Below are 27,936 nucleotides of genomic sequence, written 5' to 3'. Positions count from 1 at the left end.
GTAATTTTGTGTGTGTGTGTATATATATATATATATATATATATATATATATATGATGATGCCCTTTATTGTCACTAGTCACATGTACCAGCGAAATTAGCTGTCAACCTGTCCGTACATATACAACATACAATTGACATAGGGTAGACAGGACAGGAAGACAGGGATAAAGATAAAAAGGAAGCACAATATGAGGAGAGATGAGGGAAAAAAAAAAGAACACCCCCCCACTATGCTCCTGTCAGGAGTACACTGTGGGAACATTTAAAAAACCTTTGCATAAGCACAACTACAACACAGGTACACTTTAAACTTTAAACACGGGACTTGAAGGGGGGAATCAGGGGTGGGGGGGGTCATATATATATATATATATATATATATATATATATATATATATATATATGAGAGGGGTCACAGTTTTGGCTTTCCATGTCCTGGTTGTAGCACGTATGAGAAATATGAGTGGTTTATTTCCCAGTATAACTAGCACTAGGCTATCATCATAAAACTTGAGAAGTATGTTCATGTATGATCTCTTTAAGGTTCTATGTAACTTGGCTTGTCACTGGGGGTGCTATTTGCAAGGAGTGATTGTCCCCCATAGATTGCTGTCCCCCATAGATTGCTGCTTGTGATTTTTATTTTAAATTGTAGTTTTTAGTACTTGGTTAATCATTTGCAGTCAGTGACTGCCTAAAGTCTGGAACCAATAGACATCACCTGACACTGGGTTTCTTCCCTGGTGTACGTAGCCCTGCCAGGCCTTTACTGCAGCTTCTTAAGTTCCTGATTTTTCTTGGGACATTGTCCAATTATTTTTGGACCCTTACAAAGGGTGGGACCACATTTTAAAAGTGCTGTGTTTCTAAAACAATTCACCCAATTTGAATGCAAATACTCCCAAATTAAAGGAACAGTCCACCGTACTTCCATAATGAAATATGCTCTTATCTGAATTGAGACGAGCTGCTCCGTACCTATCCGAGCTTTGCGTGACCTCCCAGTCAGTCAGACATGCTGTCATTCCTGTTAGCAATGTAGCTAGGCTCAGTATGGCCAATGGTATTTTTTGGGGCTGTAGTTAGATGCGACCAAACTCTTCCGCGTTATTCCTGTTTACATAGGTTTATATGACCAGTGATATGAAACAAGTTCAGTTACATAAATTGAAACGTAGCGATTTTCTATGCTATGGAAAGTCCGCACTATAATGACAGGCGTACTAACACCTTCTGCACGCTTCGGCAGCGCATTGATATCTGAGCTCCATATCAATACGCTGCCGAAGCGCGCAGAAGGTGTTAGTACGCCTGTCATTATAGTGCGGACTTTCCATAGCATAGAAAATCGCTATGTTTCAATTTGTGTAACTGAACTTGTTTCATATCACTGGTCATATAAACCTATGTAAACAGGAAAAACGCAGAAGAGTTTGGTCGCATCTAACTACAGCCCCAAAAAATACCATTGGCCATACTGAGCCTAGCTACATTGCTAACAGGAATGACAGCACGTCTGACTGACTGGGAGGTCACGCAAAGCTCGGATAGGTACGGAGCAGCTCGTCTCAATTCAGATAAGAGCATATTTAATTATGGAAGTACGGTGGACTGTTCCTTTAAAGCTGAAAGTCTGTATTGCACATTCACTATTAATTTCAACTTACAGTATTGTGTACTGTGGTAGAGCTGAACACTATCTCCACCCAACAATACAACACTAAACTGTGTCTGTTTGTAGGAGGAGGCTGATGAGGAAGATGATGTCATTGATCTGGAGGAACTGAAGTCCAGAACTAGTCAGAATGTGAGTTTAAGAATTAGCAGCACTTATATCACTGTTTGAACTGGGAAACTATCACAAATAATGTTCTCAGTTCAATGTCAAATCAGAAATGAAACTTATTAAAAGGTGACATAATTTCCACAAGTTGAAACAGTTCCCTGAGGTCTTAATGAAATGTCTGTGATATGCTTTGGTTAAAATACCACAAGGATTAAAAAACAAACAAACAAAAAAACAGCACCCTTCACACTGTATCTAAACAACCCAATTCAAAACATCCAATTTGACTGCCTGTTCCTTAAAATGATAATGAGCCACTGCTCACCCTACTCCTCTCTTTTGCTGGTCTATAGAAGCTTTGCACCATCATGTGACCCCCATAGCAACGGTAACTACGTCGTCATGACGAGGCATGCTTGTAGTGCTTCATTCAGACGAATTAGTTTTTACTGAGGATGAGTCTGCCTACAAGTGGGTAGACTGACAATCTGGTGTCCTCATGCAGGCAAAACAACTTGGAGCTTAATGCTGTAAAGACAGTGGAGATGATTGTAGACTTCGGGCAAAGCTCTGCCACACCCTCCCCCATATTCCTCTTTGACTTCCCAGTAACCTCAGTGGAGTATTTTTGCTTCCTGGGCACTATAATCACTCAGGACTTTAAGTGGGAGACGAATACCTGCTCTCTCACCAAGGAAGCATAGCAGAGGATGTACTTCCTGCAGCAGCTGAAGTTTGACCTGCCAAAGACAATGATGGTGCACTTTTACGCCACCATCATTGAGTCTATCCTCACCTCCTCCATCACCATCTGGTACACTGCTGCCACTGTCAGGGACCAGGGCAGACTGCAGTGCATCATTTGCTCTGCTGAGAGGATGATTGGCTGCAATCTTCCATCTGTTCAAGACCTGTATGAGTCCAGGACCCTGAGGAGAGCAGAAAGGATTGTGGCCAACCCCTCTCACCCTGGGCACAAATTTTTTGAATCACTTCCCTCTGGTAGGAAGCTGCAATCCATTACAACCTCATGCCATAAAGCCAGCTTTTTCCCCATTGCAGCTGGCCTCATCAATAAGGTCAGAGTCCCCCACTGACTCTAACCTCACACTTCCAATCTGTACTGTAATGTGAATGCACTTTGTCTCTGAACTGCGATTTTGCACATTTCAAGGTCATGTCATACATCTTCATTTTGTGAACTTTTATTGCACATTCTGGCACACACCGCACAGCTTGGCTATTTATTTAACCCATTGCATGTATTCTCTTCCTCTCATACATTCATATCATGACTTTTCTCCATCTTCATCATGTGACCTGTTTTTGCACATTCAGGGACGTACTATACAGCTTGGACTTCAACAACTCATACACATACCCCTTAAATTGGACACACTTTTCAAATTTGTATCTTATTATTCTATGTATGCAGCTACTTTTGTCTTTGCTAAATTCTTCTATCTTAGCACCAATCACCATGTGAGTATATAGTTGGCAATAAACTTGATTTTGATTCTGGTTGACTTGTATGGGAAGGTTTTGCTGTGTTTTTGGATGTGCAAATCATTGTAAACAAAACAAAGACATCAGATTTTTTTTTTTTAATTTACCAAAAGTAATTAACCATCGGGGGGGAAACTAGAGAGATTTGGAAATGTAGAAGGGAAAAATGGCTCGCAAACATCAAGGTACAGCAAAGTGCTCATTCTTATGCAGAGAGATTAAAATGAGTGTAAAAGATAAATTGCAGTGAGGTACTCATTCTTATATAGTGAAATGAGCATGAATGTGAAGCTGTGCTTCCCCCACCAGGAGCGCCAGTAGGCGAGCCACCCACTATGAGGTTAACCATGAGCTTGCCTCCACAACACACTTGAACAATTCAAGGAAGGCTTTCGGGTCATCCTGCGGCCCCATCTTGACCAGCTGGATGGGCATGCTGGTTGCATGAACAACCACTGGAGCAAGCTCCGGATCACCTGATATATCCCCCCCCCCCCCCGGCCTCGAGAAGAGCCCACAAGCGCTGATCCACGGACAGCGTGACAAATCCTTGGTAGAGGTTGTTGGTGAGTGTCTGGATGAGTTCCCTGACTGGTTTGGTCTCCATGGTGGCATTCTGTTCCTCATTCTTGGCTTTCAGCACCAGTGGAAAATGAGGAACTAGAGGCAGGCACTAGAATTCAAGGTGCACTTTATTTTTAATGCTCACTTTTCAGTGAATACTACACACACAGACACCACATGCTTTGGGGAACACAGCGCTCTCTCTCTCTCTGTCTCTTGTTACTGGCCATCTGAAAGACACACAGATGCATGCTAATAGGCAGCCAGAAATTAGACAAAGGTGTATACTTTGTTCTGTTTAATCCCTTGATCTTGACAAGCCTCCCAATCTCTGCTGTTGGGTGTGTGTGTGTATATATATATCATTATATACATCACATATCATATACCACTGTACTATCAGCTGGATAGTACAGTGGTAAGGCTCACTGACTACGACGCAGGAGATCGGGGTTCGAATCCCGGTCGGGGCAAAACATCATCCAGTAAGGGTCCTTAGGCAAAAACCCTTCATGATATATCAGCCTACCTCAGGAATGAGTGAAAACATAACTGATAGAGTCATACCGGCTCAGACGTCGCCCGGGTCAACAAGGTCTGCGTCAGTTGCTAGGGAACCAGGGCAAACTGATGAGAAATGGGCTACTGGAACAAGACATCAATGGACGAGGACAGAAAATACGGATTTGCTGGAATGCTACTATACAAGCAATCCCAGAGAGAGGGGATGCATGCAGCGAATGTGGGACCATTGGATACTTCGAAACCCACAATCAAGGCTAACAAAGAAACAGCTATTAGCCCAGTGTTCCAACATCCATAATCGAAATCTGCTATCACAACTAGAGATTAATGAAATACAACAATGAGGGGGAGCCAGGAAGACAGGTCAGCGGGGAGATGTCATCATCCCCACAACCAGAGATTGGGTACCAAGCCCCAACAGCTAACAGCCTCAACACAAGAGCTGCTGACCTGAGAAGGAAGATCGTGACCCAACTGGAAACCTGGAGCCCCCGACGAATACCGAAGCTGAGTTGCCAAGTACCTTCAGAAGATCTACTAGTAGATGTGAATGCTGCTCTGAAGACAATCTCCACAAGAACCATCACTGAGACCAACAAGCTGATACACAGTGGGCAATTCCAGCGTTATGGACGTGACACTTGAACTCAAAATGGCAACAAATGACCCAGTGCATGTTTTATTGTCTCCCAGTATTTAAACAGGTGTTGCATATTTTAAGACTGTACCATACTGGAGAAGTGATAGAACAAGAACAATTCCCATAGTACATCTAGGGCATGCCAGAAAATGCCAATAAAAGATGCGTTATGGATGTGACAGAAAAAGTATCACTTTTCTTGGGTGACTGTCCATTTTTATCAAACTCTGTGAAATCGTAAACCTAATGTTGAAATGGAGATATCCATTTGATAGAGGGGTCCAAGGTGAATATTAAAAAATCTTTGTTTAAAATATTTTGTATTTCATGCAGAGTTTCGGAAGGAAAAGTCAGCGTTATGGATGTGACGAAATTCCGTTATGGATGTGACGCGTCTGAAATAGACATGGCATATGTTTAGAAAATCAGCAATTTAACCACCATAACCCTTTGAAAAACTCTCTAAATATCAGCTAAAACTATCAAAGTTCTTAAATAATATTTAGGATGGCTATTGTTTTGCTGTTTTGTGGATTTTAGCATACATTTCTGTGGCTTGTGGCAATAATATAGAATTGTACATGATCAAAGTTGATTTTAGCTTGGGTTTTACATTATAAGAAAGAAAGACTGACAGTGACATATTAGGTTGGTTACAAATTGGTTCAACTTATTCACATCTGTAAAATACAGGCCTAGGTGAGATCTCTGGGAGTGGTTTTGATGTATTACATGTTGCTTTATTTTTGCATGGTGAGGTTGACATTTACATGGAATTGCCCAGTACAGCAACAGTAATCATGGAGATGCTTGGACACAAGGTGGGCTCGGGACATAACAAACAGTATCCACCATGGAAGAGACGATTAGAGGCCAAGATAAAGGCAGCAAGGAGAGAAGTTAGCCAGCTAGCTGAACTACAGAAAGGGAACATGGTGAATAAAGGGGCGCCCAGGAAGTACAACTCACTCTCCATACCAGAGGCACTCGAAACTGCCAAACAGCGACTAACAGCTCTGGCCACCCGGTTGAGGAGATACACCAAGGAAGGAGAGGCCAGGAGAATAAACAAGCTGTTCTCCACTGAACCAGCCAAGGTGTACTCTCAATGGCAGGGGAACAACAACCGGTCAGACCCACCAAGAGCTGAGGTGGAAAAATACTGGAAAGACATATGGGAAAGAAAGGCATCACACAACTGATGCCCAATGGTTAGTGGACCTAAGAGCTGACCACAGCAACCTCCCAGAACAAGAACCAGTAACCATCTCAATGGCAGACGTCCAAGAAAGAGTGTCAAAGATGAAGAGCTGGACAGCACCAGGCCCCGATATGATCCATACGTACTGGCTGAAGAAGCTAACTGCACTCCATGAACGCCTAGCAGCACAGATGAACCAGCTGCTGAGGGATGGAACCCACCCAGAATGGCTAACCCAAGGCAGGACAGTCCTAATCATGAAGGACCCCCAGAAGGGACCCATCCCATCCAACTACCGGCCAATTACCTGTCTCTGCACAACATGGAAGGCCCTGTCAGGCATCATTGCGGCAAAAATGAGTAAGCATGTGGCTCAATACATGAGCGAGGCACAGAAAGGAATTGGCAGTAACACCAGAGGAGCCAAGCACCAGCTACTGGTCGATAGAACAGTCGCCCGAGACTGTAAGAAGAGACAGACCAACCTGTGCACTGCCTGGATTGACTACAAGAAAGCCTACGACTCAATGCCACACACATGGATACTGGAATGTCTGGAACTGTATAAGATCAACAGGAACCTAAGGACCTTCATACAGAACTCAATGGAAATGTGGAAGACAACCCTAGAGGCCAACTCAAAACCCATTGCCCAAGTCAACATCAAGTGCGGCATATACCAAGGAGATGCGCTATCACCACTGCTGTTCTGCATAGGCCTGAACCCCCTCAGTCGGATCATCACGAAGAGCGGCTACGGGTACCGATTCCGTAGTGGGGCAACAATCAGCCACCTGCTCTACATGGATGACATCAAGCTGTATGCCAGGAACGAGCGAGAAATAGACTCGCTGATCCACACCACCCGGATCTACAGCGATGACATAGGGATGTCATTCGGATTGGACAAGTGTGGCCGGATGGTCTCAAAGAGAGGCAAGATGATCCGGACTGAAGGGATTGACCTACCAGAGGGCAACATAGGTGATATCCAAGACAGCTACAAGTACCTTGGCATCCCACAGGCTAATGGAAACCATGAAGAGGCCACAAGGAAGTCAACCACAGCCAAATACCTCCAGAGAGTAAGGCAGGTCCTGAAAAGTCAGCTGAATGGTAAAAACAAGGTCCGAGCCATCAACATGTACGCACTACCAGTCATCAGATACCCCGCTGGTATCATAAACTGGCCAAAGGAGGAGATAGAAGCCACAGATATCAAGACTAGAAAGCTCCTCACCATGCATGGAGGGTTCCACCCCAAGTCCAGCACCCTGAGACTATACACTAAGCGGAAAGAGGGAGGCCGAGGGCTAGTGAGCGTCAAGACCACGGTCCAGGATGAAACATCGAAAATCCGAGAATACATCAGAAAGATGGCCCCAAAGGATGAACTGCTAAGTGAATGTCTCAGGCAGCAGAACCCTGATGAGAGTGCAGAGGAGGAGGAGGAACAGACAACCTGGAGAGACAAACCCCTACATGGCATGTACCACCGTCAGATAGAGGAAGTGGCTGATATCAAGAAATCCTACCAGTGGCTGGATAATGCAGGACTGACAGACAGCACAGAGGCACTAATCATGGCAGCACAAGAACAGGCCATAAGCACAAGAGCCATAGAGGCCAGGATCTACCAGAGTAGATCAGACCCAAGATGCAGACTGTGCAAAGAAGCCCCTGAAACAGTCCAGCACATAGTAGCAGGGTGTAAGATGCTAGCTGGATCAGCGTACATGGAGAGGCACAACCAAGTGGCTGGGATAGTATACAGGAACATCTGCAACCAGTATGGAATAGAAATACCCAAGTCCCAATGGGCCATACCAAAGAAGGTGGCTGAGAACAACAGGGCCAAGATTCTGTGGGACTTCAGCTTCCAGACTGACAAACAGATCCTGGCTAACCAACCGGACATAGTGGTGGTGGACAAAGAGCAGAAGAGGGTGGTGGTGATAGATGTGGCGATCCCAGCTGACGCCAACATCAGGAAGAAGGAACATGAGAAACTTGAGAAGTATCAAGGGTTGAAAGAGCAGCTGGAACGGATGTGGAAGGTCAAGGGTTGCGTGGTCCCCGTGGTAGTGGGGGCACTTGGGGCAGTAACCCCCAAACTGGGAGAGTGGCTCCAGCAAATCCCAGGAACAACATCTGAAGCCTCAGTCCAGAAGAGCGCAGTCCTAGGAACATCGAAGATACTGCGCAGAACCCTCAAACTCCCAGGCCTCTGGTAGAGGACCCGAGCTTGAGGATGACATGGATACCACCCCCCCCCACCCCACCCCCGCCGGGGGTGAGAAGGAGATTTTTTTATATATTAGTGCTGTCAAAAATGTCGCGTTATTAACGCGTTAACTTGACTCAATTTTAACGGCGATAATTTTTTTATCACGAGATTAACGCTCTGTGACATGATGCCACGCCCCGCACAGCCAGAGTCCTCTGCCCTCCCCCGAAGAGCCACGGTGCTCGGTTTAAGTTTCGTTTTCCCATCGGCGGCTCCAGCCCCACTTTGCAGTGGCTGTGACAAGACGTGTTATGCTCTGCAATAAAAAAAAAAAAAAACATTGGTACAACCAGTGTTCGAACTATGCCGATATTTTCGGGGGGGGGGTCCCTTATTTTCCCTTGGGGGGGGGGGGGGGGGGTGTGTGTGCTTGCGCTTGTCTCAGAGCGCGGCTCTCCATCGCGCGCTCACTTCGGATATGCAAATGCTTCCCGTTACACTCGATTGCTATGTCAATAAACATCATTTTGCCAATATTTTAGAGACCCCCCAACATTTCCCAAATCATGTTTTCAAGGGATCTCATGTCTGTTTCAGGGGATCTCGGATCCCCCGAGTACCCCCGTAGTTCGAATGGTGAGCAAGCCCATTCACTTTTTTATGCTGATAAGAGAATTACAATGGTTTTTCATGTGACAAAAATGTGCGATTAAATTGCGATTAATCGCGAGTTAACTATGACAGTCGCGACATTAATCGCGATTAAAATTTTAATCGCTTGACAGCACTAATATATATATATATATATATATATATATATATATATATATATATATATACACACACACACACAGGGTTAGTCAAAATTATGTTAACACTTAAAAACAAAGCATACATCATATGTGCAAGATGATTTACAGGGCGTACGTCTATCTGGAGAAGAAAAATAATCCATTAGTGTTAAAATAATTTTGACTAACCCTGTGTGTGTGTGTGTGTGTGTGTGTGTGTGTGTGTGTGTATATATATATATATATATATATATATATATATATATATATATATATACAGTGGTGCTTGAAAGTTTGTGAACCCTTTAGAATTTTCTATATTTCTGCATAAATATGACCGAAAACATCATCAGATTTTCACACAAGTCTAAAAGTAGATTAAGAGAACCCAGTTAAACAAATGAGACAAAAATATTACACTCGGTCATTTATTTATTGAGGAAAATGATCCAATATTACATATCTGTGAGTAGCAAAAGTATGTGAACCTTTGCTTTCAGTATCTGGTGTGACCCACTTGTGCAGCAATAAGTGCAACTAAACATTTCCGGTAACTGTTGATCAGTCCTGCACACTGGCTTGGAGGAATTTTAGCCCATTCCTCCGTACAGAACAGCTTCAACTTTGGGATGTTGGTGGGTTTCCTCACATGAACTGCTCGCTTCAGGTCCTTCCACAACATTTTGATTGGATTAAGCTCAGGACTTTGACTTGGCCATTCCAAAACATTAACTTTATTCTTCTTTAACCATCCTTTGGTAGAACGACTTGTGTGCTTAGGGTCGTTGTCTTGCTGCATGACCCACCTTCTCTTGAGATTCAGTTCATGGACAGATGTCCTGAAATTTTCCTTTAGAATTCGCTGGTATAATTCAGAATTCATTGTTCCATCAATGATGGCAAGCCGTCCTGGCCCAGATGCAGCAAAACAGGCCCAAACCATGACACTACCACCATCATGTTTCACAGATGGGATAAGGTTCTTATACTGGAATGCAGTGTTTTTCTTTCTCCAAACATAACACTTCTCATTTAAACCAAAAGTTCAATTTTGGTCTCATCCATCCACAAAACATTTTTGCAATAGCCTTCTGGCTTGTCCACGTGATCTTTAGCAAACTGCAGATGAGCAGTAATGTTCTTTTTGAAGAGCAGTGGCTTCCTCCTTGCAACCCTGCCATGCACACCATTGTTGTTCAGTGTTCTCCTGATGGTGGACTCATGAACATTAACATTACCCAATGTGAGAGAGGCCTTCACTTGCTTAGAAGTTACCCTGGGGTCCTTTGTGACCTCGCCGACTATTACACGCCGTGCTCTTGGCATGATCTTTGTTGGTCGACCACTCCTAGGGAGGGTAACAATGGTCTTGAATTTCCTCCATTTGTACACAATCTGTCTGACTGTGGATTGGTGGAGTCCAAACTCTTTAGAGATGGTTTTGTAACCTTTTCCAGCCTGATGAGCATCAACAACGCTTTTTCTGAGGTCCTCAGAAATCTCCTTTGTTCGTGCCATGATACACTTCCACAAATGTGTTGTGAAGATCAGACTTTGATAGATCCCTGTTTTTTAAATAAAACAGGGTGCCCACTCACACCTGATTGTCATTCCATTGATTGAAAACACCTGAGTCTAATTTGACCTTCAAATTAACTGCTAATCCGAGAGGTTCACATACTTTTGCCACTCACAGATATGTAATATTGGATCATTTTCCTCAATAAATAAATGACCAAGTAGAATATTTTTGTCTCATTTGTTTAACTGGGTTCTCTTTATCTACTTTTAGGACTTGTGTGAAAATCTGATTATGTTTTCGGTCATATTTATGCAGAAATACAGAAAATTCTAAAGGGTTCACAAACTTTCAAGCACCACTGTGTGTATACACACACACACACACACACACACACACATACATATATATGTATATATGTATGTATGTGTGTGTATGTACGGTATATATATTTGTGTGTATGTATGTGTGTGTGTGTGTGTGTGTGTGTGTGTGTGTGTGTATTTTATATAATATATATATATATATATATATATATATATATATATATATATATATATATATATAACACACGCAAACCCAATTCCCAAAAAGTTGGGACACTGCATAAACGAAATAAAAACAGAATGTGATATTTTGCAAATCATGGAAACCCTATATTTCACTGAAAAATGGTACAAAGGCAACATATCAAATGTTGAAACTGAGAATGTTTATTGTTTTTTGAAAAATATATGCTCATTTTGAATTTGGAGTCAGCAACATGTTTCAAAAAAGTTGCGACAGGGGCATGATTACCACTGTGTTGCATCATCTCTATGTTTAACAACACTCTTTAAATGTTTGGGAACTGAAGAGACCAATTGCTTTAGTTTTGAAAAAGAAATGTCCCATTCTTGCCTGATGTACAGTTTCAGTTGCTCAACAGTTTGGGGTCACCTTTGTCGTAGTTTGCGCTTCATAATGTGCCAAATATTTTCACTGGGAAACAGGTCTGGACTGCAGTTTAGCACCTGGACTCTCTTACTACATAGCCATGCAGTTTTAATATGTGCAGAAAGTCAAGTCAAGTTTATTTGTAGAGCACTTTTAACAATAAACATTGTCGCAAAGCAGCTTTACAGAATTTGAACGACTTAAAACATGAGCTAATTTTATCCCTAATCTATCCCCAATGAGCAAGCCTGTGGCGATGGTGGCAAGGAAAAACTCCCTCAGACGACATGAGGAAGAAACCTCGAGAGGAACCAGACTCAAAAGGGAACCCATCCTCATTTGGGCAACAACAGAAAACATGGCTATAACATAAACAGTTTTAACATGAAGTCAGTTTTGCTGATGTTATGAACTTTTCATTGATGGAAACTTGAGTGCAAAACTGTTCATGACAACTGCAGTTTTAAAGTTAGCAAGTCAACTGTAGTCCTCAGCCATAAAAGCATGACTAAGTGTCCAGAGCATCCTCCAAGTGTGACTTTCAACTGTCCACATGGGGCCATCCTCCACAGGAGCGATGCGATGAGACTCCAACCAGACACAGGGCACCAGGATGGATCAGGCAGGTCCGAGGAGTAGAAGAGGTCAGCACCTCGATCCCAGGACCAACATGTAACTCAGAGGGACAGATTTGGGGGGGGGGGGGGGGAGAAAATACAGGTTGTTGGGTATGGCCAATGTCACCTGAATAAGTAGGAACAGTATACATATTGCACTGAGTACAAGCAGGGACTCCGGCAACTAACTATGACAGCATAACTAAAAGGGGAGAGCCAGAAGGTAACACAGGCATGAGGAAGCCCCGGGACATAAAGCAGCCAGCCAGTACACCATCAACAAACTCGAGTGAGCAAGCAAGTGGGGGACTGACAGGATTCATACATCCCAGTTTACCAAAACGCTCTATGTCTGAGGACCCTCCAGATCTACTCCTTTACCTCATAAACACTATTAACTTTTAACTATTAACTATTAACTCATAAACACTATTAGTCTTTAGGCTTGACTAAACAGGTATGTTTTCAGCCTAGACTTAAACGCTGAGACTGTGTCTGATTCCCGAACATTACTTGGAAGGCTGTTCCATAACTGTGGGGCTTGGTAAGAAAAGGCTCTGCCCCCTGATGTAGCCTTCACTATACGAGGTACCAGCAGATAGCCTGCACCTTTTGATTTAAGTAGGCATGGTGGGTTATAGAGGAGCAGAAGTTCACTCAGGTACTGTGGTGTGAGACCATTCAGTGCTTTAAAGGTCAATAGTAGTATTTTATAATCAATATGAAATTTGATTGGGAGCCAATGCAGTGTGGATAAGACAGGGGTGATGTGGTCATGTACTAGTTCTAGTAAGGACTCTTGCTGCTGCATTTTGAACTAACTAGAGCTTGTTTATGCACTTATTGGAACATCCAGACAGTAAGGCATTACAATAATCCATCCTGGAGGTAACGAAAGCATGAACTAGTTTTTTGCGTCATGTAGTGACATTAAATTTCTTAGCAATATTTCTGAGATGAAAGAAAGCTATCTGGGTAATGTTATCAATGTGAGTTTCAAATGAAAGACTGGGGTCAATAATCACTCTGAGGTCTTTTACTGCTGCACGTGAAGAAACAGAAAGGCCATCCAGAGTTACTGTGTAATCAGAAAACTTGCTTCTAGCTGCATGTGGTCCTAGTACTAGTACTTTAGTCTTGTCAGAGTTAAGCAGAAGGAAGTTAATAAGCATCCAGTGTCTAATGTCCTTCACACATTCCTCTGATGAGAGAGCTGGTGTCTCTCATCAGGTTTTGCAGAAACATAAACTGTGTCATCAGCATAACAGTGGAAACTAATACAATGTTCATGAATAATATCACCCAGAGGTAACATATATAAAGAAAAAAGCAGTGGACCCAAGACTGAACCTTGTGGAACACCAAACTTTACCTCAGTTTGTCTAGAAAAATCACCATTTACATCAACATACTGATAGCGATCAGTTTAATAAGAGCTGAGCCAGGAGAGAGCCATTCCCTTAACTCCCACAACATTTTCTAGTCTATCCAGAAGAATGGAATGATCAATGGTATCAAATGCTGCACTAAGGTCAAGCAACACAAGCAGTGAGACACAGCCCTGATCAGACACCAACAGTAGGTTGTTTACTACTTTAACCAGTGCTGTCTCTGTGCTATGATGAGGTCTAAATCCTGACTGATACATTTCATGGATGTTATTCCTATGTAAATATGAGCATAACTGCTATGCCACAGCTTTTTCACGGATCTTGGAGATAAAGGGAAGGTTTGATATTGGACAGCTGACAAGGATCAAGGTCAGGTTTTTTAATCAGAGGTTTGATAACTGCTAGTTGAAAGGATTTGGGTACATAGCCAAGAGAAGAAGAGAAGAATTTATTATTTTTAGAAGCGGTTCAATTACTTCAGGTATTATCTGTTTTGAATAGACGCGTAGGTAAGGGATCTAGTACACAAGTTGAGGCTTTTGATGCGGAGAGTAATGAAAGTAATTCAGTTTCTCTAAGGGGAGTAAAACATTCTAATTGCTGATCTGATACAGTTATATTGTTAACTACAGGGTCACTTACATTGTCTGACCTTAAATTAATAGTTTGAATTTTTTGTCGGATATTCTCAATTTTCTCATTAAAAAAATTAATGAAGTCATTGCTACTACATACTGCAGGTGTGCATGTGTCTATAGTGGACTTATTCCTGGTTAATTTTGCTACAGTATTAAATAGGAATCTAGGATTATTTTTGTTATCTTCTAGTAGGGAGGAGAGATATGTTGATCTAGCAGCACTAAGAGCTTTTCTATACTTCAGGAAGCTCTCCTTCCACGCTAATTTGAAGGCTACCAATTTTGTTTGACACCATTTATGTTCCAATTTTTGAGTGGTCTGTTTTAAAGTGCGAGTGTCATCATTATACCAGGCTGCTAATTTTTTGTCTCTGACCATTTTCCTTTTAAGAGGAGCTACATTATCTAAAGTATGGCGTAACGTTGACTCTAAGCATTCAGTTGCCTGATCAAGTTCTGCAGGGGCTGACAGTGACCCAATCAAAGTTGATAACTCCGGGAGATCATTTATAAAGCTCTGTGCAGTAGTTGACGTGAATGTACGTTAGTTGCGTGGTGAGGTGCATATATTATTACTCAGACATATTTTGAATGAAATGAGATAATGATCTGAGATAACTTCAGACTATGGAAGTATGACTATATTTTCTACGTTTAACCTGAATTAGATCGAGGGTGTGGCCACCACTATGGGTCGGTCCTATGACATTCTGATTAACCCCTACTGAATCTAAAATGGACACAAATGCTGTTTTCAAAGGGTCTTCTTGGTTATTGAAGTGAATATTAAAATCTCTGACAACTAAAGCTTTGTCTAAGGAAATAACCAGATCTGAGATAAAATCTGCAAATTCAGAAAGAAACTCAGAATATGGCCCCGGGGGCCTGTAAATAATAAGTAATGGAATTAACTGGGTAGACCTCTTTTTCGAGGCTACATACACTATATGAGTATGAAGAACTTCAAATGTATTAAATTTATAACCAGGTTTTTGTGTTACACCTCGATAATCATTATAAAAAACCGCGACACCTCCTCCTCTGCCAGTTAGACGAGGCTGGTGTATATAACTGTATCCAGGAGGACTAGCTTCATTTAATGCTATATATTCACTTGGCTTAATCCATGTTTCAGTTAAACAAAGTAAACCTCCTAATCAGTAATAAGTTCATTAACCATTAGCACTTTAGATGTAAGCGATCTAATATTTAATAGCCCCACCTTTAGTTCAAAGGTGCTGGCAGCAGCTGTACAGTCAGTATGATCTAATTTTATATTGATTAGGTTACTAGAACAATTTATATTGATTAAGTTACTAGATTAGGTTACTGTTCATCTGCTCCCTGGCCTTGGCTCTGGATTTTCAGAAATTAACTAGGCCTGTTCTGAGACTATGACCTATGCTGCAGGAAATGAGAGCAGCACCTTCCCGAGTGGGATGGATACTGTCCCACCCTAACAGGCCAGCAGTGCCCTCAAAATTAGTCCAATTATCTATAAAGCCCACACTGTTTTCAGAGCACCACCTGGACAACCAGCAGTTCAGCGACCATAACCTGCTGTAAGCTACATCGCCACGCCGCAATGGGATGGGGCCAGAGCATACTACAGCATCGGACATCGCCTTTGCTAATTTAAACACCTCTACAAAGTTACTCTTAGTAACCTCAGACTGATGAAGGCGTATATCATTAGCTCCTGCATAGATAACTATCTTTGAGAACCTGTGCTTGCCTAGGACCCTAAGATTACCTGCTATGTCTGGCAGCCTGGCTCCCGGTATACACCTGACTAAAGCTGCTGGTGCCCCTAAAGGCTGAGCTAATTTCACATGCTGTATGATAGAGTCCCCTATAACCAGAGCTCTTTCAGGTTTCTCAGTGGGTGCATCACTAAGGAGAGCAAACCTGTTTGACACATGATGCGGAGAGGAGTGGTGCTCCTGTGGGCGAGCCTCAGCGGTAGCTTTGGCTCTACGCTTATGCCGCTGAGCCGTCATCCATTCGCATCCATCACTGTAAGGGCTCTAATGCTGGAGTTGGGGGATTACTAACTCCACCTAGGTCATCCAGACTTTCCCCTACAGAAACTACACTGTTCTCATTCTCACTGGCCTTCTCTAAACCCTGGATATGTGCTTCTAACACTATAATCTTCTCTGTCAGAGAGCTAACTAATCTGCACTTACCACAAGTAAAGCTATCGCTAGCGATGGAGGAAGAATGACTAAACATCCTGTACTCAGCACACTGAACAGGCTGAAGGTGTGCCATGATGAAAGGATTCATGTACCTTAATCGAAGATCTGTTGATATTAAAGCAGATCCAATGTGGATGGCCTCTGCTTGTGATCTTTACGCAGGAGGAGAAAAAAAGAAAGCTTACGGTCTTGGCATTCTTACGAACAAAAGAGAGAGAAAGAAAAAGGAAAGCGAAAGTGGAAAGTACAAAAAGGAAAGCGAAAGTACAATAAAAAATGAAGAGGATACTGGAAAATTATTTGTAGAAAAAATAAAGATTGGTAATTAACGCCAACACTCACGGAAAAAAGACTTGTCGCAAACAACTCGGGAATCAGGAAGTGCGAAAGCAGTTTACCATTATCTTGTTGAAAGAAGGAAGGCCATTCCTGAAAAAAGATTTTGTCTGGATATCAGCATATTCCTCTAAAATGTGTACCTATCATTCAGCATTCATGATGACTTCCCAGATGTACAAGCTACCCATGTCATGTGCATGTCATGTGCACTAATGCATCCTCATGCAATCACAGATGCTGGCTTTTGAAATGTGCACTGATAACAAACCAGATGGTCCCGCTCCTCTTCAGCCTGGAGGACATTGTGTCCATGATTTCCCAAAAGAATTTCTTATTTTGATTCATCAGACCTTGGGACAGTTTTCCACTTTGCCTTCACCCATTGTAAAAGAGCTCAAGCCTAGAGAAGGTGGCGGTGTTTCTGGATATTGTTTATATATGGTTTTAGGTTGCATTTGTGGATTCAGTAATGAACTGTTTTCACAGAGAGTGATTTTCTGAAGTGTTCCTGAGCCCATACATTGATTTCCACTACAGACACGTATCTGTTTTTAATGCAGTGTCGCCTGAGGGCCTGAAGATCACAGGCATCCAATGTTAGTTTTCAGCCTTGTCTCTTGCATACAGAGATTTCTCCAGATTCTCTGAATCTTTTAATGATATTATGTACCATAGATGATGTGATCCAAAATTCCTTGCAATTTCACATTGAGGAACATTATTTTTAAATTGTTGCACTGTTTGCCCTGTGTTGTCTTTCACAGAGTGGTGAACCTCTCCCCAGCTTTACTTCTGAGAGACTCAGCCTCTCTGGGATGCTCTTTTTATACCCAATCATGTTACTGACCTGTTGCCACAATTAACCAAATTAGGTTTTTTTTGTTTGTTTGTTTTTTTCAGCATCACAAGACTTTTTCAGTCGTCCCAACTTTCTTGAAATGTGTTGCTGACATCAAATTCAAAATGAGTATATATTTTTCAAAAAGCAATAAAATTTCTCAGTTTCAACATTTGATATGTTGTCTTTGTACTATTTTTCAATGAAATATAGGGTTTCCATGATTTGTAAATATTCACATTCTGGTTTTATTTGTTTTACACAGTGCCCCAACTTTTTTGGAATTGGGTGTGTGTGAGATATATATCTCAAAGTCCTTCCCACACCATGTGGCACATAGGGTGGCGCTGATCTCCGTAGCCCTCGGCCTCTCGCCTGTTATATAGCTAGGGTTACAGTGGGGGGCTAGTCCTCTGGTAACAACGAGAGTTTGACTCCCCACTCGCATCTGTATTGCAGCTTGCCTTGCTAGACAACAGTAGGTACCATTTTTCTGATGGTCTTTGGTATGACCTGACCGTGAGTCGAACTCCTGATCAAGAGGCAGACACGATAACCACTAGGCCAACTATAATATTATAATGTGGTGGCACGGTGGTGTAGTGGTTAGCGCTGTCGCCTCACAGCAAGAAGGTCTGGGTTCGAGCCCCTTGGCCGGCGAGGGCCTTTCTGTGCGGAGTTTGCATGTTCTCCCCGTGTCCGCATGGGTTTCCTCCTGGTGCTCCGGTTTCCCCCACAGTCCAAAGACATGCAGGTTGGGTTAACTGGTGGCTCTAAATTGACCGTAGGTGTGAATGTGAGTGTGAATGGTTGTCTGTGTCTATGTGTCAGCCCTGTGATGACCTGGCAACTTGTCCAGGGTGTACCCCGCCTTTCGCCCATAGTCAGCTGGGATAGGCTCCAGCTTGCCTGCGACCCTGTAGAAGGATAAAGCGGCTAGAGATGATATATATATATATATATATAAAAAATCACACACACACAGGGCAGTTCCACTTGCTCAATGAGATCAGCAGTTTCTGAAATACTCAAACCAGCCCATCTTGTAACAACAATGCAGCCATGATCTCGAAGATTACTTTTTTCTCCATTCTGAAGTTTGGTCTGATCATTAACTAAAGCTTTTTACCTGTATCTGCATGATTTTATGCATTGCTTTGCTGTCACATGTTTGAATAAATAGATAACTGCATGAATGTGCAGATGTTCATAATAAAGTGAACAATAAGCGTATATATGTCTGTGTATAAATTTTTTCCCTTAATATGGCCTTTTAAAATTCCCTTTGTTTAACTTTGTAATAAAGGTAGCTAATTTTTAGATGATCCCTGAGAATAAAGCGGCTAGAGATCTCATCTCATCTCATTATCTCTAGCCGCTTTATCCTTCTACAGGGTCGCAGGCAAGCTGGAGCCTATCCCAGCTGACTACGGGCGAAAGGCGGGGTACACCCTGGACAAGTCGCCAGGTCATCACAGGGCTGACACATAGACACAGACAATCATTCACACTCACATTCACACCTACGGTCAATTTAGAGTCACCAGTTAACCTAACCTGCATGTCTTTGGACTGTGGGGGAAACCGGAGCACCCGGAGGAAACCCACGCGGACACGGGGAGAACATGCAAACTCCGCACAGAAAGGCCCTCGCCGGCCCCGGGGCTCGAACCCAGGACCTTCTTGCTGTGAGGCGACAGCGCTAACCACTACACCACCGTGCCGCCGCGGCTAGAGATGATATGAGATAATATAATGTGTGTGTGTGTGTGTATGTATATATATATATATATAGAGTGCCTTGCAAAAGTATTCATCCCCCTTGGTGTTTGTCCTGTTTTGTTGCATTACAAGCTGGAATTAAAATGGATTTTTAGGGGGTTAGCACCATTTGATTTACACAACATGCCTACCACTTTAAAGGTGCAAATTGTTGTTTTATTATGACACAAACAATAATTAAGATGAAAAAACAGAAATCTGGAGTGTGCATCGGTATTCACCCCCTTTCATATGAAACCCCTAAATAAGAGCTGTTCCAACCAATTCACTTCATAAGTCACATAGTTAGTTGATTAAGATCCACCTGTGTGCAATCAAAGTCACATGATCTGTCACATGATGTCTGTATAAATCAACCTGTTCTGGAAGGACCCTGACTCTGCAACAGTACTAAGCAAGCAATATGAAAACCAAGGAGCACTCCAAACAGGTCAGAGACAAAGTTGTGGAGAGGCATAGATCAGGGTTGGGTCATAAAAAAATATCCCAAACTTTGAATATCCCAGGGAGCACCATTAAATCCATTATAGCCAAATATAGCCTTCTGGTCAAATGAGACAAAAATTTAACTTTTTGGCCATCGTGGGGTTTGCACCACACATGGCATTTCCAACACCCTGAGAACACCATCCCTACAATGAAGCATGGTGGTGGCAGCATCATGCTGTGGGGATGGTTTTCATCTGCAGGGACAGGAAAGCTGGTCAGGACTGAAGGAAAGATGGATGGCACTAAATACAGGAAAACCTGTTTGAGTCAGACAGAGGTTTGAGACTGGGATTGAAGGTTCATGGTCTAGCAGGACAATGACCCTAAACATACTGCTAAAGCTACACTGGAGTGGTTTAAAGGGAAACATTTAAATGTCTTGGAATGGCCTAGTCCAGGGGTTCTCAAACATTTGTGGTCTGGTCCCCCCCGATTGTAGCAAGTGTACTTAAATGGAGTTTTATAGCGAGAAAAGAGGGCTGAAATAGTCTTTAAAAAGACAGTGTTTAAATTATTACTGCAATAGCAGTGCTGGAAGGCTATTTTAGCCTTCAGCTGGGATAGGCTCCAGCTTGCCTGCGATCCTGTAGAAGGATAAAGCGTCTAGAGATAATGAGATGAGATGAGAGGTGAATGATGTAACAACAACAAAAAAAAAACCCAACTGGTATATAAATATTTTGCATAGGACTGTGTTCCTCTGATAACAGAAACAAAGCTCCAGCTCTCTCTGCTCTTAAGCTGTTCTGTTTCTTTCAGGTTTTATCACGCATGTTAAAGCATGCCCGAGTTGTTTGAAACTAATTTGGGTTTTCTGTGTCAAATAAGGAAGCGGCTTCACCTTTAAGAAAATCAAACACTTTCAAGAAGGAGCTAACTTGAATGCAAGCAGAAAAAACAAAGATTTTTAAGCAAACTTCCATACTCACTTCTGACTTTCTGTTTTTGTAAAATACATTTTAAATACAACTGTGAATTTCTCTGGAGTTTTTAGGCTGCGCTCCTCTCGTTGTATTCTTTTAACCACTCATTTACTCATTGTTCTTGAAGCATTTGCTTCTATTTAGCATTTTTCTTGATAGCGGGGAGACGGTAATGCCTTTTATCAATTTCTCTGTTTGAACAAGCAAAAATTAACCATATTGAAGACAGATTAAGCTTTGCTTGCATGAAAGACGGTGTCTGTCTGACCCTGGCTGTAATTATCACATGATGCGTGACGTCATGCACAAGGGGTCTATAAACAGTACCATACTACAACAGCGGGGGTATATAAAATAACTTGCAAAGCAGTAAATGAAACCAAGACTAAGGCTACATCCACACGACAACGGCAACGAGATTTTTTTTTTTTAGCAGGTAAAAAGAATATCACGTCCACATGGGCATCGGATCAGTAAAATATCAGGTACATATGGCAACGCAACGCTTGCTGAAAACGATGCAATACACATGCCACACCTCTACGTGCGCTGTAAGACGGTCCCATCGGAGACACCAGAACAATAGAAGTAGGACGCATGCGCATAAACCCGAGAGTGCTGCTTGTTCTAGTCATGTGGTTGTGACGTCATCGTAAACAAATCCATTCTACTCATCCAGACGACTTCACAACGGCGCCATTGCCAGATTTTTCCACTCTGGAAACCGTTCTCAAAAAATATCGTTTTGGGGCACCCAAAACGCCGGTGCCGTGTGGACGCCAGGCCAAAATGATGATAAATTTTATCAGATTCACCTGAATCCGTTGCCGTGTGGACAGGGCCTAAGAAAACAGCCAAGGCATAATGGTGGATATGTAGTGAGGGATGCTTTTAGGAACTGAAATAAAATATCAAAAAAGCCTAATTTTTGTGATGCTAGTTCGTAATATATGCCCATTCCAACTTGCCCGGTCTGGCATGTCGGGGACATATCTCACTTGCCGGAATGCGTGTTTCACTTGCCCTGGGCAATCGGGCAGTGGTTAATGTCGAGCCCTGATACAATAACCTATTTGCATAAGAGTGCACATCCATTCAATAGTACTTTGTTAAAGTACCTTTGGCTTGTAATACAGAACTCAGTCTTTTGGGGTAAAATTGTACCAATGTCAGCCATCTAGATTTGGCCATTTTATTCCAGTCTTCTTTGCAAAAGTGTTCCAGATCTAACAAATTGTGAGGGGGGTGTCCTGTGCACAGCCCTCTTCAAGCCATTCCACAGTTTTTGTTTGGATTTAGATCTGGACTCTGACTGGGCCATTCCAAAATTTTTGATCTTTTTTCTAAAGGCATTCCATTGTTAACTTGGATTTGTACTTTGAGTCATTATTGTGCTGAAAGGTGAAATTCTTCTTCATCTTCAGCTCTTTTACAGAGGCCTGCAGCATCCCAAAATCTTTTAAATTGGGGCTGTACATTAAGTACCTAAAATCACAATTAATACATGCAAAATTGGTTATTATATTTGTATAATAATAATAATATATAAATTTAGCTATCAAAGAGCCCCTTTTGGCGCATTTGCTGTTGTTTATTACTACATGAAGTTCAAGACATAAAACATTTCCATGCTACATGCAAAAATTACATTTCTATGTTGCATGCAAAAAAAAAATATATATATATATACATATAAATTCCAGGGACTCCACAGTGGCACAATAGTGCAGTGGTTAGCACTGTCGCCTCACAGCAAGAAGGTTCAGATTTTGAACCTCATGACTGATGGGGTCCTTTTTGTATGGAGTTGGCATGTTCTCCCTGTGTCTATATGGGTTTCCTCCGACTTCAAAGACATGCAGATTAGGGAAAATTTGTTGAACTTGTTGTACGTCACGCTGGATAAGAGTGTCATGTATACAGTGCCTTGCAAAAGTATTCATACCCCTTGAACTTTTTCACATTTTTCCACCTTACAACCACGAACTTAAAAGTTTTTTATTGAGATTTTATGTGATAGACCAACACAGAGTAACACATAATTGTGAAGTGAAATGAAAATGATAAATGGTCTTCAAAATTTTAAACAAATAAAAATCTGAAAAATTTGATGTGCATTAGTATTCAGCCCCCTGCGTCAATACTTTGTAGAGCCACCTTTTGCTGCAATTACAGCTGCAAGTCTTTTTTGGTATGTCTCTACCAGCTTTGCACATCTAGACACTGAAATTTTTGCCCATTCTTCTTTGCAAAATAGCTCAAGCTCAGCCAGATTGGATGGAGAGCATCTGTGGACAGCAATTTTCAAGTCTTGCCATAGATGCTCAATAGGATTTAGGTCTGGACTTTGACTGGGCCATTCTAACACATGAATATTCTTTGATCTAAACCATTCCATTGTAGCTCTGGCTGTATGTTTAGGGTCATTGTCTTGCTGGAAGGTGAATCTCCTTCCCAGTCTCAAGTCTTTTGCAGCCTCCAACAGGTTTTCCTCCAGGATTGCCCTGTATTTAGCGCCATCCATCTTCCCATCAACTCAGACCAGCTTCCCTGTCCCTGCTGAAGAAAAGCATCCCCATAGCATGATGCTGCCACCACCATGTTTCACAGTGGGGATGGTGTGTGCAGGGTGATGAGCAGTGTTAGTGTAGCGTTCACTAGGTGTGGATGGAGCACAGAGGACGGCAGGACAGAAATCAGGTTCAAAAATAGCGTTTATTGCTCTACTTTTCAGTCTAAAAATCTTCACTGATATAGACGCGCACACACGACTGGCGTCTTGTTCGGGGATGAGCTCTCCTGAGCTCTCCTCTGCTCTCAGCTCCCCCTCTTTAAATAGGGTGCGGTCACTGGGAAGACACACACAAACACAGGTTAATTGACGTCAGGTGTAGTGATTCTGCCACTTACCTTCCCTGACTCCGCCCTCCTGTCACAGACCGGCGCTTGACCACGCCCCCGCTGCCACATACCCCCACCGCCCGACTCAGGCCGGGCAGCCGTCCGGCCCGCAGCCGACTCCCCCCCCCTTGACGGGAGAGGAAGTCCACCACGACGATCTGCGCCCCCGGCCTGTGGACCACCTTAAAGTTGAAGGGTTGTAGTGCTAGATACCAACGGGTGATCCGCGCGTTGGCATCCTTCATGCGGTGGAGCCACTGGAGGGGCGCGTAGTCCGAACAGAGGGTGAAAGGGCGCCCCAGCAGGTAGTAACGGAGGGCGAGGACCACCCACTTGATCGCCAGACACTCCTTTTCAATGGTGCTGTAGCGCCCCTCACGCACTGACAGCTTCCTACTGATGTAGAGGACGGTCCGGTCCTCCCCCTCCACCTCCTGGGACAAAACTGCCCCCAGCCCTCTGTCCGACGCATCAGTCTGCAACACAAAGGGGAGAGAAAAGTCAGGGGAGTGTAGAAGTGGCCCCCCACACAGTGCAGCCTTTACCTCTGAAAAAGCCCGCTGGCATTGCTCCGTCCACTGGACCGGATCTGGGGCCCCCTTTTTAGTGAGATCAGTCAGCGGGCTGGTGACGTCCGAATAATTAGGTATAAACCTACAGTAATAGCCAGCCAGCCCCAGGAACTGTCTCACCCCCTTTTTGGTCTTGGGCCTCGGGCAGGCCGCAATCGCTGCCGTCTTATTAATTTGGGGACGCACCTGCCCGTTGCCCAAGTGGAAGCCCAGATACCGTCCTTCCACCCGCCCAATCGCACACTTCTTTGGGTTGGCTGTGAGCCCCGCTCGCCTCAGCGACCTAAGGACGGCCCTCAGATGTTCAAGGTGCCTCGGCCAGTCATTACTATAGATGATAATATCATCTAGATATGCGGCCGCATACATGGCATGGGGGCGGAGGACCCTATCCATCAGGCGCTGAAACGTAGCGGGCGCCCCAAACAGCCCAAACGGAAGGGTGAAGAATTGGTGTAAACCAAACGGTGTGGAAAAGGCCGTTTTTTCTCGGGATAGGGGAGTCAAGGGGATCTGCCAATATCCCTTCGTCAAATCCAGTGTCGAATAAAAGCGAGCCGTGCCGAGTCGATCGAGCAACTCATCAATACGAGGCATTGAGTACGCATCGAATTTAGACACCACGTTGACTTTCCTGTAGTCCACGCAGAACCGGACCGACCCATCGGCCTTGGGTACCAAGACCACCGGGCTGCTCCAGTCACTGTGGGACTCCTCGACGATGCCCATTTCGAGCATGGTCTCAAGTTCCTCCCGAACCACCTTTTTTTGTGTTCAGGTAGTCTGTAAGGGCAGCTACGCACTACTACCCCTGGGGGCATCTCTATGTGGTTATGTGCATCTCTATGAGGTTAGTGCGACCGGGCAGGGGCGAGAACACATCCGAAAACCCTTTCTGCAACTGGGCGACCTCTGTGAGTTGGGTCGGGGAGAGGTGGTCTCCACAGGGGACCGGAGAGGTACATGATATCAATGCCCCTTTTTGAACCTCCAGCCCCAGCTCCGCCTTCTCCAGAACCACCGACACCAATGCCACGGGGACCTCCTCATTCCAGAGTTTAAGCAGATTGAGGTGGTAAATCTGTAGCGCCCCACCCCTGTCCGTTCGCCTTACCTCATAGTCGACGTCCCCGACTCGCCGTGTGACCTCAAAGGGTCCTTGCCACTTGGCAATCAATTTGGAGCTCGACGTGGGCAACAGTACGAGTACCTTATCTCCCTGTGTGAACTCCCTAAGGCGCGTACCCTTGTTGTACAGGCGGGCTTGCCGTTCCTGGGCCTGCCGCAAATTCTCCTGGGTTAGGTGGGTGAGCGTGTGGAGTTTTGCGCGCAGGTCCATAACGTATTGAATTTCGTTCTTGCTTTGCGAAGGTCCTTCCTCCCAATTTTCCCGCAGCACATCTAGGATGCCGCGCGGCTTACGCCCATATAATAACTCGAATGGGGAGAACCCCGTGGAGGCTTGGGGAACCTCTTGCACTGAGAACAACAAGGGCTCGAGCCACTTATCCCAATTACGTGTGTCCTCACTTACGAATTTTTTAATGATATTTTTGAGGGTGCGGTTGAACCGTTCCACTAAACCGTCCGTTTGTGGGTGATACACACTGGTGCGGATCGGCTTAATCCCCAATAACCCATACAGTTCGCGCAGTGTTCGTGACATAAATGTAGTGCCTTGATCAGTCAGAATCTCTTTCGGGATTCTGACTCGGGAGATGACGCGGAAAAGTGCCTCAGCAATACTGCGTGCTGAGATATTGCGCAGAGGCACTGCTTCCAGGTATCGTGTTGCATAGTCCACCAGAACTAATATAAAGCGGTACCCTCATGCTGACCGATCTAATGGCCCGACGAGATCCATCCCAATTCTCTCAAATGGGGTCTCGATTAATGGAAGAGGGCGCAAAGGCACTTTTGGAATGGCCGCTGGATTTACTAACTGGCATTCGCGGCACGCCGTACACCACCTACGAACATCGCCGCGAATCCCCGGCCAATAGAATCGGGCCATTATTCGGGCTAGTGTCTTATCCTGCCCCAAGTGTCCAGCCATGGGATTAAAGTGAGCCGCCTGGAATACCAATTCCCGGCGGCTCTTTGGAATTAAAAGCTGCGTGACTCGCTCTTTAGTTTGAGTGTCCTGCGTCACTCGGTATAACCTATCCTTCATAATCGCGAAGTAGGGGAAGGACGGGGTGGCGTTCGGCGGGAGTGTTTGACCATCGATTACTCTCACTTGGTCAAACGCATGTCGCAGAGTCTCGTCTCGCGATTGTTCTAATGGGAAATCCGCGAGGGATTCCCCAATAGAGAGAGGAGGAGCCGGTGGCTCCTCACTCTGACGCGGAGATGACGTAGACGGCTCTGTGACAGCTGCTGCCGCCAAAGCGACACCGGGACCTCCCACTGTCAAATGGCAGGACTCACTCTTTACTAAGCGTGTCATTAAATCCCAAAATCCCGGCCAATCAGTCCCCAAAATTATAGAGTGGGTAAGGCGAGGATTAACCACCGCCTTCACTATAAATTTTTCCCCTCGGAAAAAAATGTGGACTGACACCAAAGGGTAGCTGTGAACATCCCCGTGCACACACAACACCTTCACCCCCTGTGCTCCCCCCAATGCCTCATTTTGCATCAGGCTTTGGTGAATCGAGGTCTGGTTCCAACCAGACTCCACCAACACCTGATATGTATCACCTTGGATACTCACCGGTATGCGATATGCTCCGGCCCGATCGAGGGCGGCCTCTGGCGCATCGGGGATCCGAACCACCGCGCCCACTTCCATCGCCGTGCACTGCTGTTGAAGGTGGCCCGGCTCCCCGCAGCGCCAGCAAACCGGCCCGGGCTTTCCCTCTGCACCGGTGTTCTGGGGCTCACTCACCTGAGGTGGGGGAAGAGACAGACACAGAAGGGAGAAACGGGAGGGCACCGCGGGTGCGGCGGGCCGGCTGGGATGGCGCCGGCCCCCGCCTCCGCGGTGGGGGAATGGGGCGAGGACGGGACACAGGAGGAGGGGGAGAGAGAGAGAGAGAAGAGGAGAGAAGATGCCGTCTGCTGTCCTGCCGCCGGGACAGCCGCCAAATGGTCCTCCGCCAGCTCGACTACCTGATCCAGCGACGCCAGGCGGTGGCACTGGACCCACTGTGCGGTTCCTGCTGGCAAGCAAGCGATGAACTGTTCCAGCACCACCTGGTCGACGATTCCCTCGGCATCGCGGTTGTCGGCCCTCAACCACCGCCAGCAGGCATCCCGGAACTGCTGGCCAAACGCGAACGGCCGGCCAACTTCCTCCAAGCGCAACGCGCGGAAGCGCTGGCGCTGCTGTTCTGGGGTGTGCCCCACGCGCTGGAGGACGGCCCAGCGGAGGTCCGCGTAGGCCAGCCAGCGGTCGGTGGGGAGCTGTAGCGCGGCCAGCTGTGCCTCTCCCGTTAGCAGTGGGAGGAGGCGCGCCGCGCGCTGCTCCATCGGCCACCCCGAGGCTTCGGCAATTTGCTCAAAGAACGTGATGAACGCCTCAGGGTCGTCCTGCGGGCCCATCT

At 44.6% G+C, this 27,936-nt stretch overlaps 1 protein-coding gene across 2 annotated transcripts in view; it reads left to right on the top strand.

Moving 5' to 3' along the window:
• The window catches only part of ift57 (intraflagellar transport 57 homolog (Chlamydomonas)), a 112,014-nt gene that overhangs the window by 60,918 nt on the left and 23,160 nt on the right, over positions 1–27,936 (top strand). For both annotated transcript variants that reach the window (XM_060905907.1, XM_060905908.1), the window contains exon 5: positions 1,744–1,809. In XM_060905907.1, coding sequence (XP_060761890.1) covers positions 1,744–1,809 — 66 coding nt within the window. The remainder of the gene's footprint in view (positions 1–1,743; positions 1,810–27,936) is intronic.

This window comes from Neoarius graeffei, chromosome 23, assembly GCF_027579695.1.
Source record: "Neoarius graeffei isolate fNeoGra1 chromosome 23, fNeoGra1.pri, whole genome shotgun sequence".
In the NCBI taxonomy this organism is placed as follows: Eukaryota; Metazoa; Chordata; class Actinopteri; order Siluriformes; family Ariidae; genus Neoarius; species Neoarius graeffei.
This window is presented reverse-complemented; position numbering and strand designations above follow the sequence as displayed.